Consider the following 16,224-nt stretch of genomic DNA (forward strand, 5'->3'; position numbering starts at 1 on the left):
CAGCTTCTCCTGCTCAGGCTGGCTTATGTGGGACAAAGCTGTATATGCCTGTAAACCGCATATCTTCCTTTCTAACATGATTTTTGTAGCTTGAAGGACGACTTTTGCAGGAATATTTTGTACAAATCAAAATCTTGAGGGAAAGGGGGATTGAGGAAAAAACAGTGTTTAAGTGATAGTGAAAGTGTCAAGGAAAGTTTTCAAGTCGGCTGATGATTTCCTCTGAAACTCTCCTTCGAAAAGGATACAGTAAGGATTTTGGCCTGGAAAAATATTTGGCAGTCTTCTTCCGCAGTCATAGCTGGAAAGAACTGCTAATCCAGCAGGAGATTTGTCTTAAAATAGCTGGGTTATCATTTTCTAGTAATGGGTCTAATTGATTTTCCTCCTAGGAAGGGAAATTACTGCAAACAGCTGCATGTGCATAGATGCTTTGCAGATCAGTAGCACTTTTCCAGCTGATCCAGGACCAGTGTTCAGAAAAGACAGTGGATGACCTGCATTTAAATACATCTGGCTCTTTGGGCAAGTTAATCAGAAATGACCAAGGAACAAGCCAACACATAAGTTTATGACCATTGCATAGCATTTAGAATTTAGAGCCCCTGAATCCTTAAGCAGCCTAGAACATGAGAAAAAGTCAAAGGTTTTTGGTATTTTCCTCCTTTTTATTTGTTTAGAGAGGTTTTTGTTTTTGTTTTTGTTTTCGCTATAAGGTGCGTGTACCTGCCCAAGAGAGAGACAGAAAGTGAGAAATTACCTCCCAGCAGGGATGACCACGCTGCATTCCCTTCTCCTCTATTCTCTTCTTGGGATTTTGGGCACACACGCACACAGGCCTGGTGTGAGTTTTAAGCCACCGGGTCCAGGACTTGAACCACAGTCGACAATGTGGGAGTCCAGTGATATAACCATTATGCCATCTGCTGGTCCTTCTCCCTCTCCTCACCTGAAAGGGAACACACCAGTTAGCAAACTTAAAAACAACAAAAAAAGAGCTTTTGGGCCCATTTGCTGGAATTTCACATTGTCACTCCACCCCAAGGCAACCACTATTATGTTTTAAATCTATAGATTTGTCTTTTCTGGTTATTTCATTTAAATGGAGTCAGACAATATATGGCATTTTACGACTGGCTACTTTACTTAGTATAATGTGGTCTATCCATGTTGTAGCATGTATCAGTGCCTTATTCCCTTCTATGACTAAATATAGCCACTACTCATTTAACAGCCTACTCATTTACTAGCTTTCAGACTTAGGACCAGTTCTCTAGTGCCAGGAATCGCCTTTCCCAGTCTTGGTCCCATTCTCGCAGTCAGTCATATTTACTACACAAAGCATTCACAATCATACAAGACTACATATTTTGTTTATAAATTTATACTTCATTATGCAACAGAGTGATATTCAGAATACTGCTATTGTGTTGTGTGTCTTGTTGCTTTCTGGCACTTATTTAAGGTATGCTTTCTGTCTGGATAGAATGACATTATTTTAATGTGGTGTCACTTGATACCTATTGAAAAATACATACCCTGTGGTGCTATGACACACCATATGACATCTGCCTTTGGATTCCTCACTTATCGACCAATTCACTTAAAGACCTAGTCATTTAATGACCTAGTTGAATGGAGCTCACAGTTAAGAGTCCCTGTAATAGTCATTGTATGGATATACCATATTTTTTTCATTCATCAGTTGATGGATATTTAGTTTATTTCAAACAGCATTTGTTTTTTAAGAGTCACATTAATGCCTACTGTTTAAATGGTAATTTAAATGACAACTTGGAAAAACAGGGCTGAGAAGCAAAATTCACAATGAAAGTCCTGGCCCTCCAGATTTTGTAAGCTTGTTACACTTAATAGGCAGAAGGCAGAGCCTTGCAGCTTTTGTGACCCTTGGTTGGAGCTGTTATTTCGAGCTAATGAAGTTGCAAGCAACGGCACCATTACCTCATGATTTTCATGGCTAATTGGCCCACTGGGCTATTGTGTCTATAGCAGTGTGTTCAGATGAGGTCGTAAGGCTGAAGACACAGCACCTATGAGCACATACATCTTACCTAATACAGATTTTAAAATCTGCTGCTGCTGAGTACACCATGGGGCATCAGATGATCTAGGTACTATTCTTGGTGCCAGAGATGTGGTAGGTTTAAATTAAGGTCTTTAGTCTTCATTTGCATGTAATTTCTACTAAGGACACAGAGAGTAAACAGGCAATATCATGTGAGGTAGTGGTAAGCCCTTTAAAGAAGGAGAAGCCAGGAACAGAGCTAGAGAGGGAGTGTGGCTGGGGTTACCATCATCTGGAGGAAGAGGAGGGTCAAGGACCGAGTCTCTGAGAGGTTTTGTGCGGGATTGCCTCCAATACAGGACTCTTCAGGCAGAAGGAGGAGCAAATATGAAGTCCCTGGTGAGAGTAGGTTTGGCCTGTTTAGAGAACAGCCAGAGACCAGTGTACCTGGAGCACAGTGCCATGGGAGTGGAGGGTTGGCTACCACTCAAGCCCTGGATATCCAGGTTTGCCTGGATATCCTCTTACTACCCTGCAGTAAAAGGACAAAAGTCACTTGTCTTCACATTCATCTATGGTAGATATGAGGTCTGAAGATAAAAGCGTTAAATTATACTAGGAAACACCTGACATTATTTCTCTTTCCAAAATTTTCAGTTTTGTTGGGTTGTCAATAAAGTCATGAGGCATTTTTGCATAAAAAGAAACAGAAAAATACGTCATTACTTTTCTGACCACCTAATAGATACTTTTCTCCCCTCCACTTCACTGTGTTGCCCGGGCTGGCCTCAAACTTAGGAACTTCCTGCTTTAGCCTCTCTAGTACCTAGGCTTCGTGTGTAGCTTCATACATGCTTTTTTATTTATTTATTTTTTTAAATTCTTTTCTGAGAGGTTTTTGCTATAGGGCGCGTGCGCTTGCCAGAAAAAGAGAGACAGAGAGATAGAAAGCAAAAAGTCACCCCCAAGGGGGGATGGCCACATTACAATCCCTTCTCCTCCATTCTCCTCTTGGGATCTTGGGCATGCACACATACATGCCCGGCGTGAGTTTAAGCCACCGAGTTCAGGACTCGAACCATGGTTGACTACATGGGAGTCCAGCGACATAGCCATTACATCAGCTGCTGGTTCCCTTAAATCACTTTTAAAAGCTTATCCAGTATACATACTAATTCACATTCGTAAATGAAATAGCAAATAATCTATCCTTGGTCACAGAACTAGAAATAGAAACTCAAGGACCAGGCTGGTGAATGAGTCAGCCCGATCCCACATGGCCAGCCGTGCAGTTCAAATCCTAGATCTGGTTATGCTCATTTTCTGTCTTTATTATCCATTGAGTGCATACATCCTATAGCAAAATTAAATATAATAAATAAATACATTAAAAAACTCAAAGAGAAACTAAAAATGTAAAGTCTATCACAGTTTAAAGTCTGGCTAGTAGTAATTTAATTAATTTATTCTCATTAATTATAAATTAATTATGCACAGTTAGTATGTACATAGTTCCATATTGGTAAAGATTATTTTTCAGAAAAGAAAGAAAAACCCAAATGCTAAGGAAAATAAAACCATCATAAGATTACATAATTTGTTTTAAAATTATTATCTTTAACCCTACACAAAACAGTGAAAACTCCTGAGATAAACCACCTAGAAATCTATAAGAAAGTGCCCGTAGATGCCCAGGACCCTGTTCCTCAAGATTATTTAGAATAGAACTAAGCACTAAATTCTCCAATGCTGCTGAGTTTTTGTGGTAGAACCAACCAACCCCTTTCCATATGAAACTCAGCACAAGTAGAACAATGATATTGCCAGTCCATTAGCCTAAAATGTGTTTTATAACTATAGCTATACATATTTTTCTCTGGATGGAAAGGAAATTCATTTTGGTTGAAACCAAGTTGGCAAATAGTCCTCCTTGCCAGGCAGTAACTGGTGGATACATATTGAACTTTTTTACTTATTTTAATAATATAGTGCTTCTTGGCCCATTTATACATTTTCTATTCACTTATTAAGATATATTGAGTATCTTCAGTCTTTTATTCTTAGTGCCAAACTTTAATTAAAATGGATTTGTTTTTTACTACTGATGACTCTCTCAAAATTATAGGCTATCTAGTAATTCAAGTCATAACAAGCTTGGCCACAGCACCAACCTTTGACGTAACTGCTGCCCTCCCCCAAAACTTATGAAACCCATTCAATTCACAAGTGCGTTCACTGCTACTACAAAATCTTACAGATTTCAGGATACAAAAACAGCATTGCTTTTTTGTTCCTGAATTTAAAAATAACATGTACTTCAGCTAAAATAACTAGATTGATGGCCAAGAGCCAATATAGAAATAGATTTTCCACTGTTTAAAGAGGCCAGATTTTCTGGAGGAAAAACTTCTGTAGCTGAACCTAAATAAATAGAGTTGAACTATGTGTATTGAACTTTTCAAGCTTAAAAACTCTTGTATTATTTCCTGTGAAGCTGATTGTGGTCTCAAGTCTTGTTTTTTGGGATTTTTTTTGGGTTTTTTTCCCAGTAGAATCCTTCGGATAAGTGATATATGTTTAATGTTAACTTTGGAAGGTCTCATTAATTCATCATTCTTGGTATTTTAAGATGTTATAGAGGCCAGCCCCGTAGCATAGCAGTTAAATGCCTCGTATAGGGAATCAGATCCCATATTGCTGACTGTGATTTGAATCCCTGTGACTTGGCCAACCCCCTGGGGAGTAATATCTCTCTCTCTCTTCTCTGTCTCTTTCCATACTGCACATACCCTATTGCAAACCAAAAGAAAAAAAAAAATCTGGGCTTCTTTCTGTGACTGCTTCTTTGCTGTAGGGTAAGGGTCAGCTATGTATTGGTTTCCTTCTTACTATCTAGACTAGATAAGAATACTGTAAGAATTTTAAGATATCTTTAAAATAGTGTTATCTTTCAGTTAAAAGGTAACCATTTTCTAATGAAATTTCTAGATTTTTTTAAAATTATTGAAATGTTATAGATTGCTGATAGGACTGTAAAACAGTACAGCCACTCTGGGATGAAAGTCTGGCAGTTTCTTATAAAAGAAAACATGCACCTGCCATATGACATAGCAGTTGAATTCCTAGATATTTATACTAGAGATATGGAAATTTATGTTTACACATAAATGTGATTGTTTATATTATATCAGATCTATTTGAGATAGTCAAAACCTGGAAAGAATCTTAAGTATTTTTTAATAGGTGAGTGGATAAACAAGCATTGATGTATCCATACCATGAAATGCTACTAGCAAAAAGAAATCAAACTATTGCTATACCTCACAACTTAGATACATCTTAAGGGCATTATTGGTGGAAAGAAAAACTAATCTCAAAAGATCACATAGTGTATGACTCCACTTACAGAATTACAGAACATTCTCGCAACAATTATACATCAGCTCAGCGGTTGCCAGAAGCTAGGATTGTATGGGGAAGGGGAATGACTATAAAGAGTAGCGCAAAGGAGATCTCTGTGTCGATGGAACGGTTCTATATTATAATTGTGGCGATGATTATACAAAGTTATACATGTGATAAAATGTCATAGAAATAGGCTGGCTGGTAGCATGGTGGTTAAGGTGGCTAGATCCCAGATGGCAAACTGGAGTTTAATTCCTGGACCTGGTAGCTTGAAAAACATGTTGGGCATATGTGTGCATGCCCAAAATTCAGAAAGGAGATAGAGAGGACTAGAGATTGCAGTGAGACCATCTCCCATGGGAGGTGCTTTCACACTTTCTCTGTATGACTATCGAGTGCACATGCCCTCTAGCATTTTTTTTTTTAATTTTCCATTGAAACAATGAAGCTCCACCACTGCCAGCACCACCAAAAATGAGTGATAAGAAAACTGGTAAAAATCTAAATAAGGTCTGAATTGGTAGTGTACTATGGTTAGAACACATTGCTGGAGGGAGCATACTTGTGAACTAAATATTATTTTTACATCTTCTATGAATCTTAAGCTATTTCCAAATAAGAAATGTTTTTTAAAGTCAACAAAACAGAAGAATTGAGAAGAGATGACAGCAATATCGGTTATAGCTATAGGCACCCAGTAATCAGAGACTGAGGCTTTGCCATTTTACAGAGAGAACAACAGGGGAGTCAGCTGGCTTGGGGTTTCACAACAGCTGGTTGTGAATTGACTCCTACAGGGACTGGCTCCACTGATACAAGATGAGTAGACTTCCAGATCGGCTCTGCACGTGTTTTTCTTTTCTTCCTTCTGAGAGTACACTAAAACGATGTCAAAGAAATTTAAAATATCAAAAGAAAAACCTGTAAATCCATGGTGCAAAGAGATCTGGTGGATGGGCAGAGCTAAAAAAAAAGAAAGGAAGAAAGAAAAAATAAATAAATAAGACCTCAGTTGACAAAAAAAAAAAAAAAAAACAAGGAATTTTGGATAATGAAAATGGACAGAGACTGATTTAAAAGAACCGAAAGAACCTACGTTAGGAGTGCTGAGGAGAACCATCTATTCACCCAGATAACTCCAAAGGCTGAGGACCAGGCCCACAGAAGGTGGGATGGGAGTGGGCACCTGGGACTGCTGTAGGAATCTGATATGGGCAATGGCTGGGTTCTCCAAGCACCGTTCTGGCATTCCAGAGGTATCTCAGCATATGCTGAATCAGAAGAGCTCTGCCCTTGGAAATACCAGTTGAGGGTGGAGGAAGTAACTCAGACCTGAAAATAGAGGAATTCCGGAAAATCAGCTCAGTGAATTATGGAGGCTGAGAACTCCTTCCTGACTGGAAGAGCCAACCATCTGATGATTGCCTTTCCCCACACTCAGTCATAGGAAATTAGAAACTTCTCTGGAGAAACTTCTGCTGTCATGTAGCCAGTTTGTCTACTTGCTGTACAGTCACTCTGAATGAAACCTACTAGTCAACAGCCACTCCGTACCCACACCCACAACTTCCAGCCAGCTCTGAAGGGTTTTACTTCTAAAGAACTGACCATCAACAATCATCAGATGTTTGAGGAAGTCCTTTAACATGGAGGAGATGCTGAACAACGAGAAGTAATCAGGAAATAACACAAGGGACTAGAATAAAGCACCAAAAAAACCCCTACAGTTAATTTATTCAGATAAGAAAAGATATTGCATCCATAAAACCAGAACAGGAAGGCACTTTTAAAAATGAACAATCAATACACTTGAAAGAGCTCATAGAACAAAAAGTGGAAAATCAGAGGAAAAAAAGATGAGTAAGGAATAAATTCATATAGTGTAAAATCGTCATCAGAGTTCCAAGAAGAATGAAGAGACAAAAAATGAAATACATTTTTCAGGCCTAAAAAAAAAAAACAGTTTTCCATATAGATAGGATTCATTGAGTGTCCAGTAAAATAAAAGGAAAAAATACACGTATTGAGACAGACCATTCCGTTTAGAACACAGAGATAAAGAGAAAGCTTCCAGAAATAAGCTAAAAAAAAAAAAAAAAGTCACAAAGAAACAGGAAATAACAGTTGACTTCTCAGTAGCCAAACCAAATGCTAAAGACAGTAGATGAAGCATCCAGTGCTAAAGACTGGATCTAAAAAACATCTTTTTTTTTTTTTGGAGAGTTTTTTTTGCTATAGGCTGCAGGCACTCGCCAGAAAGAGAGAGAGAGAGATAGAAAGCAAGAAATCACCCCCCCATGGGGTTCGGCACACACGCGCACACACACACACACACGCCTGGCCTGAGTTTAAGCCACCGGGTCCAGGACTTGAACTGCAATTGACTACATGGGAGTTCAGTGACATAGCCATTACACTAACTGCTGGTCCCAACATCTTAAATATTCTAAGGAAGGTCAGCTTTAATCTTTAACACTGGACCCACCAAATTCCAAATAAATGTTAAGGTAAAATTAAGGTTATGAGTGCGGGGGCTCAGAATTCTCTCTCATGCACCATTTCTTGGGTTTTTCCTGAAGCATGATCTTCAACAGAAAGGAATACAGGAAGAAGAAGGTGTGGGTGGGTCTAGCTACCGAGAGCTCTAATACAGGCAACCAGAAAAGGACCTGAAAGGACAGCCTCAGGCAGCCCCAGGACTGTCAGGCCAGACTAAGCAAGAGGACAGAGTTCTTAGAGAAAGTTCTGGGGCGAAAAATGGAAAGGAAGATAAGCTAAGAAATTTGTACACTGAAAAATAACATTGATAGGTCTCATAGATCTACTTGAACATGTGGAAAAATTTAAGGTAGAGTCATAGAAAACCAAGCAAGGGTAAAAATGAGACAATTATTAATCCCAGAAAAAAAAAACAAAAAGGCTTTACCAAGAAAGAAAATGTAGTTCTTAGTAAACCCCTTGCATGCTGGTGACCAATATTTACAAAGTCATAATTAACACTGATTATTGATTTGCTAGAAAATTACCATTTAATTATGAGAAAGAGAAAGTGGATGATTAGAGAAACTAAGTCCTCGCTTACTATGGTAGGAAATTAGTAGTTACTGCCCCAAATTGAAAAATAAGGAATGTTCAAAACTATGGCAGTAAATACAAGAACAGCTTACTTGCAAGTTCTTTTGGGGCCAGCCTATGGCCTAATAGTTGGAGAAACCAGATCCCACGCAGCTGACTGTGGTTCAAGGCCCAGCCCCAGAGGCTTGGAAGACACATTGGACCCATGTGCTGTCCCCAGATCCCAACAGGATGGAGAAATAGAGGAGGAGGGATTGCGACTTGATCACATCCCATTAAGGGGTGCTGTCTCCTTCTCTTTGTTTTTCTCTGGCAAACTCACATACCTCTTGCTTTTAAAATAATATGTTTTTTAAAAAGACCATGGTGGAAGAGGAACCAGCAGGTGGCGTGGGCACTGGATTCCCTCATGGCCGACTGTGGTTCGAGTCCCAGACCTGGCAACTTTCTCTCTGTCTCCCCCACTACCCCTTCCCCCGGTCAAATTAAAATAAATAAATAAACAAAGTTAAATAAAAGTAATTCTTTTTTTAAAAAAAGACTCTGGTGAGAGAAGGTTGAGCCATTATTTGCTTTCACTGTAAGCCTTTATCAGTGTTTAATAAAAATAAAAGTCATTACGTTTTTTCTCTGCTCCTAATTCATAATTAAGAACTTTTTATTCTGAAGAGTATGTATGTAGAGTATGACACTTTTTAAAGTGAAACAAAAACCATGGATACTGCATCATGAAATCTGTGATGGGAAAACCGCATTTTCTCATCCTAGCTATGTATACAACAGAACCTCAGACATGGTATTTACTGCCTGAGTACCTAGTGCATAAACTAATTGGTTTAAACAAATGCCAGTGACCTTCTAGAAAGCAGGTTCCATGTGGGCCTGTGTCCTAGGGCCATCAACAACAACCACTCACGCTCTCCACCAATAATTAGGCAGAGTAAAAAGAAAATCTCTGAGAAATGTCTGTTCTGTTAATAACTGAAACGTTGCCCTTATAATTAAGCTCAGGGAGCTGATTATGTACACGTGTTTCATAACATTAGAGTGACAACTGTGAACAATCTACTTAAACCCAAGAGGGTGTGTTAGCCTCTGGACCCATAGTCCCTTGGGGCAAAGACAAGACATGAATGTCTCCTTGCTTGCTCCATTTATAGTAGGTTCTAGGCAGCCTTTGGGCAAGTGGAGAGCTGCCAGAGTTACATACTCCGTGCTACATGTGAGTACTCTCCTTCCATCAGGTAAGGAAGTAGTACGCTTCATGATTTTTGAATCAACATTTCTTACTTTGTAAATCGAATTGTTAAGCGCAAGTGTATCCTAGGCCACACAGTAGCAAAATCTACATTCTTTGGTCTACTGTTTACTTTATTAATTTGTATGTTTTGTTTATTTACCAGAATGTTATGGAACAATTTAATCCTGGGCTCCGAAATTTAATAAACCTAGGGAAAAATTATGAAAAAGCTGTTACCGGTAAGTCTTTCTATTTTTCTGAATTGATAAATATAAAGCACACACAAATTTAGACTAATATTCTGAATAATTGCGTGTCTTCTTTCTGTCATTTGGCATTTGTCTGTGTTTATGACTTTGTAGTGATTTAAGAATGATACTTTTTAAATGTCTTTTCTAATATTTTACTTATTTTAAAATGCTTAATACTTAATTTTTTTAATTATTTAATTTTATTTATTCATTCACTTATTTTAATTTGACCAGAGAGTCAGAGACAGAGAGAGAGGAAGAGGGAAAGAGAGCAAGCCACCAGGTCCAGTGTTTAAACCATGGTCAACCATGTTGGAGTGGCTAGTGCCTTGGCTGCTGGTCCCAATACTGAATTTTTTAAATATCTTCAAATGATAGAAATGATTTACAATCAATTATCTACAGAACTTTGCAGTGACAGTACATAATGATAGTAATGTATTCTAAATGAATTAATTGGATAATAGTAAGGCTACTATAATGTATTTTAACTATCAAATCATGTTTTTGACATGACTCAATCTTTTATTTCATTGCCATAAACATGTATTCTCCTTTTTAAACCAAATTCTTTAGGTACTAATAAGATATGTAAAATGTATACTTAAAACATTTATATCTTACTGTCTTACAACAAAGAATTATTACTTTATGTATATAGAAGAATATTTTGTCTTTAGACAGAATTTTTTCTTTTTATTTTTGTTAAGAGAGAGATTCTTGCTATAGTGTGCATGCACTTGCCAGAGAGACAGAGACCGAAAGCAAGAAATCCCCCCCGGGGGTATGGCCATACAGCAGTCCCTTCTCCATTCTCCTCTCAGGATTTGGAGCAAGCACATATACATATCTGTTGTGATTTTCAAGCTGCCAGGTCTGGGACTTGAACTGCAGTCAGCCATGTGTGAGTCCAGTGACATAACCATTATGCCATCTGCTGGTCCTAGACAGCACTTTTGATATTAATATGAAAAATATTATTTTTAGCCTGAATGGAAAGTATCTAAATTAAAGATTGGACTTAGATTCTCATTTCAAAATAAGTGCTTCATTTAAAATGAATGAGTGTTTGCCTCTTTGTGAACCAGAGTTGTTATTAGTTTGAAGAGGTGTCCTAGAGGAAGGTGACATGCATCTGTACATGGGTTTCTTTACTGAAAGGTGAATGTTTTTATAATGCATCAGAAATCACTCTAAAGACTTAAAATCCTAGCAGTCACCAAATTCTAATATGGTCAAGACAGTTCTCCCTGTATATAGCAAGTGTTATCCCCAAATATTCAGACCCCAGATTCTATGCTGGGTCACATAAGACCAGCAAATAATAACTTACATAGAAATTTTAGTTTCTAACAGCTTTAGACTTGAAGAAAACTTCAGATCAAGTTTTATGTCTTTTATTTAACTCGTAATTTCTCTTTTGCCATATTCTATCTTTAATTGTTCTCTACTGATATTTTGAAAATAAACCAGCTGTCAGGTGGCGTGGTGGTTAAGATGCTGGATTCCCACATGACCAACCATAGTTTGAGTCCTGAACCTGAAGGCTTGCTTTCTTGCTTTCTCTCTCTCTCTCTCTCTCTCTCTCTCTCTCCCTCCCTCCCTCCCATAATAATGGGACCAGCAGTTGACATAATGACTATGTCACTAGACTCCCATGTAGTCGACCGCAGTTCGAGTCCTAGACCCGGTGGCTTAAAACTCACGCTGGGTGCATGTGTGTACGTGCCCAAGATCCTGAGAGGAGAATGGAGGAGAAGGGATTGCGGCATGGCCATCTACCCTGGGGTGATTTCTAGCTTTCCATCTCTCTGTCTCTGTCTTTCTGGCGAGTGCATGCGCCCTATAGCAAAAACCTCTCTCAAAAAGTAAAAAAAAATTAAAAAGAATTAAAATAATGATAATAAAAATAAATAAAATTAAATAAATAAATATTTTTTTAAAAAGAAAAATGTGTGTGAGGGTGTGGCCTCACACACCTTCAGCATGAGCATGCCCCAGGAAAGAGACGTCCCACTAGACTTTAGACTTTAGGAACACTGTTGTACTCACTGGCAATGTAAACTGCTTGTCTATTTTCTTCAGCATCTCTACTTTTGCCTGATGCTTTCAGTGTCAGAAAATCAGCAGGAGCCCTGGGGTTTTGCTTCCTCCCCTGAGCAATGCCTGTAACTTCTGTGAGCACCCCTTCCTCCAGAAAGCAAGAGCCTTGCATTGCTCTCTCTTGATTGCCTAGTCACAAGACCACAAAGTCATTGCTTTAGATGTCCCCAAGAAGGAAATCAGTATGACCTGCAGTCACTGAAAAAACTACAGGTGTTTTCCTTTCTTTATTTCTCTTTCTATAGACAGCTCCCTCTCTTAGGCAGAGTTTTACAAGGTGAGTCAGGGTGCTGCCAGTAGGTTAACCTCCTACCAGTAAGGCTTCTCCCTAAAGGGCTTTAATCACTTAAATGCCTCCTGAGGATTTTTCTGTACTTCTTAAAGTATTCACAGAATTTCTGCAGGCTATACGATTCTACTTTTGAACCCATTGAGAAATTTAGACAGATTTGTTAAGTTTTTGGTAAGCACTTGGAGTATAGTTGAGGATGCCAGATGTGCAATCACCAGTTAGGTTAAAAGGCAAGGCAACGTATGAATGGCTATGCACAGTGTAGACCAGTGTCTCGGAGATTTGCTCAGTGATGATTGGTGTGGACTGGAGCAGGCAGAAGGCCCTGCAGAAACTGGCAACTGTTTCAGCAGGCACACACTGCTGCAGGCCAAGAAGACAATCCAGACCAAGACTAGGGGTCCATACTGGCAGTGAGAGCTGGAGGTGGGGAACAGGTGGGATAGGATCAGACTATCCCATCAGATGTACATTTGAATAGAGCATCTGTCTTCTGTTGCTGCCCTCAAACTTGATAACTTCAGACCACAGTTTCTTACTTTACCTCTAAAGGTGGAGTAGTTCTCTGGACCCCTGGGCTCACTCCTGCAGCTACAGTCAGCTTGGGCCTATGCCAGGCTGGGAGCTAGGAGCACTCTCGTTCCACTTGGTCTTTCTACTTCAAGAAGGTCAAACTGGGTCCTTGCATGATATCATTGGTCCTTTAAGAGGACAAACCCCAATGCCTGGCACTTGTCAAGCCATTCTAGGAGTCATGCTTGCTGATTCACCATTGGCCAAAGTAAGTCCCATGGCCAAAACACCCATCCATGTAGGAGGGCACCTCACAGACTGGAAATTTTGGCAAGTGTGGTTTATCGTAGACTATTACTATGAAAGTCTGTCATCAGCTCTAAGATTTGTGACCTATGGGCAGCGGGAGGCCATTCAAAGCTTTTGAGTAGAACAGTAACCTAATGGAATCATATTTTAAGGAAAAGTTGACCAGTACAAGTATGTAGGTTAATCTAGATTGATGAAGTAGTTGCCCAGTCATTAAAATAGAACTAATATGTTTCATTCCTTAAAATAATAAGCAGTAAAACATATGTTCACAAAATGGAGCAAAATCATTAAAATATTTTATTCTTTATTAGTTCTGGATAATTATAATTTTTAAGTTAATTCAACTCTTATAAAAGCAAATGTATCTTACAAGACTGAGGTCGCATGGTTTTAAGTGTAAGTCAACAGTTAATGCAACATTTCTGTTTAATACCAAGCAAAAATTCTGTTTAAATATTGTGTAATTCTGTGTACTATTTTTCCACTAATTTGCTTTTCAGCTTATCAGTACCTTACAATTTAAAATCTTCATACTAAAACATTACATGTATTAACTTGATACTTTACTGGCTCCGTGCTTTGTTTTTTAGGTGGAGTCACTTTTTCTTCAGTTCTAGCTGAGACTAGAACTGAGGAAGTTAAGTAGCTTAGCCAGAGCTGTGTAAATGGCCACTGACTCACACTAACCTTGGGCATGTCCCAGAAAGTCTCCAGACTCCACTCCCCACAGTGATATGGCTGATAACACAACCAAACCATGTCTTAACATTGATGGATATATTAACTTGAAACATATAAAGTTCTAATATTTAATGTTCTTATAATTGCATTTCAAGTTTAGCCCTAGTCTTACAAAATAATAGTATAGCAGAACATTATGTTTCCTTAACTTATATACATGAAAATAAAACCTATAGATTTTATCATTTTTTAATACTACAATAAATACTAAGATTAATTTGCTATAAAAATACTACTGTTTTGATTACACTACCTTCAGCTGGACCAGGAAATGAATTTGTACCTTACCATTTTTATGCTTACCTTTTAAAAACAATGCTCATTATAAGGCCAGATCCATGGCCTAGTGATTAAAGGAGCCAGATCACACATGGCTGACTGTGGTTTGAATCCTAGCCCTGGGATCTTGAGGAACACACCAGGCACATGTGCGTGCATGCTCAAAATCCTAACAGGATGGATAAATGGAGGAGAAGGGATTGTGGTGTTACCATGCCCTACTGGGGAGTACTTTCTCCCTTTCCTGGTCTCTCTCTGACAAGTGTACAAGCCCTCTAGCAATTGGGAAAAGAAAAAGGGGGGGGTCTAAAACAATGCCCATTATAGATTGGGGCACAAAACCGCTGGTGTGGCCCCTGGATTTCTGTCAGTGCAAGGAAAGTGGCTAGATGAGGGAATTCTGGGGGTTTCTTTCAATTCCAAACTTCTACGGTCTTTAGAGCTACAGGAGAAATTGATTTCTATATATGAAACCAATCTTTGAATAAAGTAAAATAAATCATTTTCTCCAAAATTACACTAAATTGTTTAGGTATTGTTGAAAAAGTTGCTTATCATATGCTTTTAATCTCCTCAGACTTAGCTTGTTGTAGTAAAGTAGAAAAGGCAATTGGTATTAGCAACTACCACTTATTCATCCAATGCACACACTATTGGGATACTTTATAGATGAGCAATATTCATTTGAGATAGGGTAACTCGCCTGTGGAAGTCATGTAGTTATAATCTTCAAAATCAGTATTTTTTTCCCCAAAGAATTATGTATTTTATTTATTATTATTGTTATTATTATTCAGCTTGACCAGAGAGAGAGACAGAGGGAGAGGAAGAGAGAGTGTGAGAAAGCAAGCCACTGAGCCTGGGATTCAAACTGCAGTCAGCCATGTGGGAGTCCAGCACCTTAACCACTATGCCACCTGCCGACTCCATTATTTTTTTAATTCATCAGAGAGAGACAGAGAAAAAACGTGAAAAAGCAAGCCATCAGTTGTAGGACTCAAACCGTAGTCAGCTGTGTGGGAGTTCAGTGCCTTAACCGCCATGCTACCTGCTGGCCCAGAATCAGTATTATTTTTAAGGTGATGAGAAACCAATTTGTATAGCAATAAAATTTCTCTATCACTACTAAAAAGGGGGAGAAAGGTATTCTGTTATTTTTGAGACAATTCTGTTCTTTTTTGGGGAATGATAATATATTTCAAATGTCATAATTAATTTTTTTTTTGAGAGGTTTTTGCTGTAGGGTGCATGTGTTCACCAGAAAGACAGATAGACAGAAAGCAAGAAATCACCCCCGAGGGGGGATGGCAACGCTGCAATTCCTTTTCTTCCATTCTCCCCTTGGGATCTTGGGCACTCCCGCACACGTGCCCGGTGTAAGTTTAAGCCACCGGGTCTGGGACTCGAACCATGATCAACTACATGGGAGTCCAGCAACATTGCCATTATGCAACTACTGGTCCCATCAAATGTCAGTTTTGTTTTTTGTTTTTTGTTTTTCCTGGCAACAAATACAATGGTGGTATGTGATTCAGAATATCATTTTTTAAAAAAAGAGTAACCATGCCATTGAAGGGCCATGTTCCTAGGACACCCTGTATAAGTCCCTCTAACTAATAATGTTGCAGGCCCGCAGTACAGTAGAATAACAAGCTTAAAAAGGAGGTTCCACTGGAGGGGCTGTGGGCTGTCTTCTAGTCACAGTTTGATGTCAGGAACGTATTGACTCTGGAGCAGGCATTAAGGACAGGTAGCGTCTTCTCTGGACTTTAGCAACTGCTGCTGAATGGTCTAGGCTAAGGCAAGGTATCCTTGGGCTCTCCTCTAGGTGGAGAACCTCTATCCTGCCAGTTACCCAAGCACAAGCCCTGCCTTCCGAGAGCCTGACAGTTGGTGCTGGCCCAGGCCTTTTTGCAGCCAGAAGAGACTGAAAAATGTTTGAAAGAAAACTTCTGTGTTGCTTTTGCCTTTCCTCATCTAAGTGATC

General features: G+C 38.9%; 1 protein-coding gene across 1 annotated transcript in view; it reads left to right on the forward strand.

Annotated features, from left to right (window-relative positions):
* Nucleotides 1–16,224, forward strand: part of BAIAP2L1 (BAR/IMD domain containing adaptor protein 2 like 1) — a 101,498-nt gene that overhangs the window by 16,540 nt on the left and 68,734 nt on the right. Inside the window, exon 2 of the mRNA XM_006150172.3 lies at nucleotides 9,910–9,985. Within this exon, the coding sequence (XP_006150234.1) occupies nucleotides 9,910–9,985 (76 nt within the window). The remainder of the gene's footprint in view (nucleotides 1–9,909; nucleotides 9,986–16,224) is intronic.

Source organism: Tupaia chinensis, unplaced genomic scaffold, assembly GCF_000334495.1.
Source record: "Tupaia chinensis unplaced genomic scaffold, TupChi_1.0 Scaffold000279_1, whole genome shotgun sequence".
Lineage (NCBI taxonomy): Eukaryota > Metazoa > Chordata > Mammalia > Scandentia > Tupaiidae > Tupaia > Tupaia belangeri.